Source organism: Triticum aestivum, chromosome 5D (assembly GCF_018294505.1).
Source record: "Triticum aestivum cultivar Chinese Spring chromosome 5D, IWGSC CS RefSeq v2.1, whole genome shotgun sequence".
Lineage (NCBI taxonomy): Eukaryota > Viridiplantae > Streptophyta > Magnoliopsida > Poales > Poaceae > Triticum > Triticum aestivum.
Genome location: NC_057808.1, coordinates 462162567 through 462168566, shown reverse-complemented (window position 1 = coordinate 462168566; position 6000 = coordinate 462162567). Strand labels below are relative to the sequence as shown.

Here is a 6000-nt window from a genome sequence, read left to right as displayed (position 1 = left end):
TGGCATCTTTTCCATTGTCATGGCAATCTATCATCAACAAACACATGAACATATGTGTTGATGACATCTTTTGCATTGTCATGGCAATCTATCATCTACAAACACAGGAACATATGTCTTGATGACATCAATCTATCGTCTAGAAAGTAGAAACACAGGAATATACGTGTTTTTGGCATTTTTGCATTGCCATGGCAATCTAAGATCTAGAAACACAGGTTTCTGCGGATTGATCCATCACAAGGAGGTGCGAAATTCACAAAGCGAATTGCACGAGAACATCAACATTAGCATTTGCAGCAAACTATAGTGAAGAATAGGATGGCAATTGCCATTATCAACATAGCAGCTTTACACTCAGTTGAGAAGAAAAGTGTATAACATGTTCATAGTATGATTGCACACATTACTAATTTACTATTGAGTCTAAGATCACAAGCCAATCTAGTTTTTTTTACACGCCAACACACGAAGCAATAGATACTGTGCCGTATATATGAAACAGAATTGCCAGTGCACAATTGCAAACAAGAACACAAACCCAGAATGTTCAACAAAGAAGATTGGAGTACCATCACACCAAGCCAGACTGCACAATCAACCAATGCGGACATAGGTGGGCAAGATGGGTCCAGCAGCGCTGAAGCCTGCGGCCACGAGGCCGTTGCCGGCCGCCTCCTGCTCGGTGAGGAAGAGGTCGTCGGTGGACCTGAGCGCGGCGTGCGCGCCCGCGAGGGCGAGCCCGATCATGACCGAACCGACGACGTTCCAGCCAACGTCGGTGAAGAGCATGGCGATGACGGTGACCCCGGAGAGCAGGGCGAGGACGGTGCCGTCGTCGAACTCGGTGCCGAAGACCCGGAGCGGCTGGGCGCCCTCGGCGGGGCGCGCGAAGTAGAGGAAGAACCAGGCGGCGCAGAGCGCGAGGAGCGCGAAGAGGGTGCCCGGGTGCCAGAGTAGCGAGGCGGCGACGACGGCGAGGACGGCGAGCGCGTAGTTGGCGCGGAAGTAGGCCGTGTTGCGGCGCATCCGGGAGACGGCCTCGCCGACGTTGGGCGGCTTGGAGAAGGCGGGGGAGCGGAAGACCTCCCCCCAGGGGCGGCGCGCGGCGATGAGCGCCTGGCCCTGCTCCCGGAACCGCGTGACGAGCTCGGCCGCCTTGGCGAGCGAGGAGGGCGGCGCCGTGGGGTCCTGGATCGGGGCCGGGGCGGAGGCGGAGGGCGCAGCGGGCGGGACGGGGCTGGGGTTGGGGTAGGAGGAGGAGGGCGGCGGCGGGTAGGTGGGGATCTTGGCGTAGCCGGCGGAGGAGGCGGGCGGCACGGGGTAGGAGCCGTACATGGCGGCGGCCGGAGGGGCCGAGGCGGCGGTGGCGCCGGAGTTGCGCATGGCGAGGGGTGGGGGGGAGGTCGGGGCTGGCGGTGGAATCTGGCTGGGGGGAGGTTGGGGGAAAGTGGTGGGGGGAGGAAGAATAGGAATCGAGGTGGGGTTTGCTTCGCTGGAGAGGAGTCGTCCCCGTCCGCCTATTTGCGGAGGGGGGACGAAGGTGCCGTCGATGTGGGTTTTGCTTCCTGGCGAAGTACCGTGTCCGCTCTTCCGTTGGTCGTCACACGATGAGATGAGAGGAGATGGTGTTGACAGACACGGCCGGGCAAACTGCTACAGTTTGTACCCCTGCTTTGCTTGCGGAAGTTTGCTCCAAACGCTGCGAGCGATGAAGCCGTGTGCTGTTCGACGAGGCCTTTTGGGAAAGGTGTTTGCCAGATACTACATGTGCCGCTCAGCGGTATGTGATGATGGTTTTTGCTCGGCTTTTCGTTAATCAATTAACAATTCTCTTATTTCTTAATTAATGGTTGTGATAAATCTCCCAGGTTGTTTTGACCCGGAGCAGGTCGCGGAACACCTTTAGCTTTTCCTCCCCTGTCCCTCTTCGGGTTTTCCTCTATCTGCCGCTGTGATAGACGGTGGCCGAGAGGGGGATCCCGGTGCCTCCACTCCGGTTAGTTTTCTAGTTAACTCCCTTCTTCGGGTTGGTCTTCCGGGCTCCGATCCTCCTTGAGTTTGTCCATCTGGACGTATTCGACGGAGCTCCGGCGTATATTCACGTCGTCTCCTTGGGACGGTGAGGATAGAGAATTTTCGTCGTGTGGCGAGATTTGGTAGCAGGTCTTTCGAATATATTGGATGGTTCAACGGCGACGATTGCGGCTCCAGGACGCTGGTCCATAGGGGCACGTGCATGAAGACTTCCCGGTTGTCATTGACAATGTCAAGCCGGCTCGTTCTGACAGCGGTAGTGGTCGTACGATGGTCTCGAAATCTTGATGCAATTTTGTTATCTTTGAGGTGCCTTGTACTTTCAGTGAAATTTGATAATAGATCTAATCATTTTCACCAAACAAAAGATATGGTAAATCTTTTGCTCCTGTTTATAAAAATACTTGTTTAAAAAAATATTAAAACTTTATTAACTAGCATTTTCTTCTTTATTTTTATTTTTTCCTTTTCCTTTCTGATTTTTATTTACAGTACGAACATGTTTTCTTACAATTGTGTGACCATATTTTTTTAAACAGCGAACACTTTCTAAAAAAAATTGAACACTTCTAAAATTGCATTATTATTTTTAAAATACGTGATATTTCCAAAATTTACATGAAAATATTTTTTTAAATTACATGCAAATTTTGTAAAAATGTACATAACCAAATTTTGAAATGACATAAGTTTTAGATAAAATAATGCTCAAACACTTTTAAAATAATGTGAATATTCTTAAATTGCATGAATATTTTTAAAATACGTGAAATTTTCAAAAATTACATGAACTTAATTGTTTTTACAATTACATGCAAATTTTGTAAAAATGTACATGAACAAATTTTGCAATGACATAAGTTTTAAATAAAAATAATACACAAACAATTTTAAAATAATGTGAATATTTTTAATGTGTAAAAACAATTTAAAATTACAATAGAAAATATTGAAAAGCTGAACGCAAAAGCAAATGAACGTTTCCTAAAATATTTGGACACTTTAAAACGTTCATAAATATTTAAGAAAATGAACTGTTTTATAAATTACATGAATAGATACTGCACTTATTAATTCATTAAGCACTTTGTACATATTTAGATAGATTACATAAATAAGTAACTGAAATTAATATCTTTTTGAGATCTATACAAGAAAATAGAAAACAATACTTTCTTCGCAGAATGAAAAGAATGTTGCCATTTTATAAAGGGCCACGCAATTTGATACGAGCCTATGAGTGAGAAATAAACCGCTAGTGATATGTATCGCTTATAGCAGCAACACCAAGCAGTTATAGCAGCAATATTACGTCCGCTCGTTACCAAACGAAAAAATTGTGGGCGAGCGCACCGAAGCGTTCGCTACTGTTTTCCAGCAAAACATCCTGCATGATTTTGGGAACCTTCCATATGGGTTTTTTCCATTTCTTTTCTTCTGGTTTTCAATTGTTATCTGAGTTTTAACTGATTTTATTTATCTATTTCCTATCTTTTTATTTATTTTATCTTTGTTTTTTTGTTTTTTATTATATCATGGTAATTTTTTGAAACCTTAACTATTCTACAAAATTGTGCTTTTTTTAAATTCGTGCAAATTTTTGGAATTCGTGACCGCTTTTAAAAATTTCAAACTTCTTTTAGATAGTGAACGTTTTTCAAATTCATGAAAAATTTAGAATCCAGGAATGTCTTAAATTCATGAACATTTTTCGAACTCATGAGTTTTTTTAATTCACAAGAAATTTTGTTATTTTTGTACATTTCTCATATTCATGAGTAGTTTACAATTTGTGATTTTCTAAATACATGACCATTTCTAAACTCATGAACATTTTTTTAGTTCAAGAACATTTTTGGGATTAATGAACATGTTAAAAATCATGAACTTTTTATAATTCATGAAGAATTTTGACATTTGAGAAGTATTTTTTCAAATTCATGTGAACTTTTTTTTTGAATAGTTTTTCAACATCATATACAATTTTTGAACTTGTTGGATTAACGGACATTCTTCAAAATCTTGAATGTGTTTCCAAATTCATGAAAGATTTTGAAATTCGCAAACATTTTTTTAAAATTCATGAAAAAAAATCAAATTGGTGAACTGCTTTTCAAAATCGCGTGAACAATTTTCAAATGGAGAAACGACCACTTGTAGGAACCTCAACCCGAAGAGAAACGACCTCCGATGGTGATGGCGGCCGCGGAGAGAGAGAGAGAAAGAGAGAGAGAGAGAGAGAGAGAGAGAGAGAGAGAGAGAGAGAGAGAGAGAGAGAGAGAGAGAGAGATGGGTTGTGTGATCAATCCCCCCTAACCCAACCATGCCACATCAAAAATGTGTCTTTACTCTCCCAAGTCCCAACTCAACCAAGAATGTCATGTCATCTTAGGGGGGGGGGGGTTGTGTGATAAATCCGACCTAACCCAACCATGCCACATCAAATGTGTCTTTACTCTCCCAAGTCCCAACTCAACCCAACAATGTCATGTCACCTTCCAAAACCACCTAAATATAGCAAAAACGCTGAGGGGGCAGACTTACCTAGCTTCAGAGATTTGAGTGTAAAAAAATGTACCAATTTGAACTTGGCTGAACAATTTGTCCATTGTGACACATTTTGGGGTGAAAATGCACTTGTTTCATGACTTTGTGCTCGTGCTTTAAGGACTGAAAGCTGACCTACCAGGTAAATTCATATGCTTTCAAGAATGAACCAAACAGGGAATGGTTCATCTGATTCTATCCATAGGGCCTTGCCCATGAGGCCATGAGGAATGAATGTATCCACGATTCCATTGCCACCTTATAGTATTATGTTAGCACAAACAAAGCTAGTGCAACATGGAAGGTGCAACAGTATGTGATTATCCATGAAATCACCATGACATCAGTTTGAGTATTATTATTTTTCCCCATTCTAAAGGGTAGTCATTTTTTTCTAGGCTCTTGGATTTCTTCAGGGTTGCAGTCGAAGAGGAAAACAGGTCATCCCGCAAGTCAGGACTAAGGGTATTAGCGATTTCTCTTCCCGACCTCATCTCACGGTGGAACAAACATATTTTGGCTCCTCAGTAGATAAGGGAAACCACAAAGGCTTGTCTATGTCTTGCTTGACGTTAGGTGCCTCAAGCGTCACAAGAATGGGCTAGTTCACTAGAGTTCATTCCTCCGCTTCACTTTGTTCATTCTTTCCCTTGCCAAGCTAGTTTATTCTATTTGAATCTACCTTTTATTTTTTACTTTATTTTTTACTTTATTTTTATATTTTAAATATTCTAAATGTATATACTTAAATTAGCTTGCTTAAATTTCTGAAAACGTTAACTGCGCATTTAAAAATTGTTCAAGTTGTGTAAGAAAATCTTTGCTCGTTCTTCTAAAATGTCGGTTCCATTAATAAAAGTTCCATGACAGTTAAAAAATGTTCAAGCATTTATAAAATATGATCATTACACTTAAAAAAAACTAAAATAAAAAAATACTTGCATAATTTGAAAAAATGTTCGCACCATACAAACATTGTTCATGGCATCTATATATTTTCACAGGTTTAAAGATATGTTTTGAGGATATTTTAAAAAATATTCATAAAACTTCATATTTGTTTGTATAGTTTTATAAGAATGCCCATAACATATACAAAATGTTTGTGCCACTTAAAACAAATGCTACAACATATAAGAATAAGTTTGCGTGTTTAAAAAAATGCTTTGATATTTAAAAGTATATTCAAATGCATGTTTAAAAATGTTCATTTTTATTCAAAAAATTCAATGTGTATTATGCAAATGCTCAACATATATTTTTAGAAAGATGTTCAACATGTATTCGACAAAATGCTTAACATGTACCTGAAAAATGTTCAAGTTTTATACAAAAAATGTTCAATGTGTACTTAAAATTATTCAATATTTGAACATCTAAACACAAAAAACGAAAATATGAAGAAAAAATTAAATA

General features: G+C 40.6%; 1 protein-coding gene across 1 annotated transcript; it reads right to left on the bottom strand.

Moving 5' to 3' along the window:
* Positions 1–361: 361 nt before the first annotated feature.
* LOC123122780 (PRA1 family protein E) lies at positions 362–1582 on the bottom strand. Its single transcript, XM_044543119.1, has one exon. The coding sequence runs from the start codon at positions 1384–1386 to the stop codon at positions 598–600; it is 789 nt and encodes a 262-aa protein (XP_044399054.1). The 5' UTR covers positions 1387–1582; the 3' UTR covers positions 362–597.
* Between the last annotated feature and the right edge of the window lie 4418 nt (positions 1583–6000).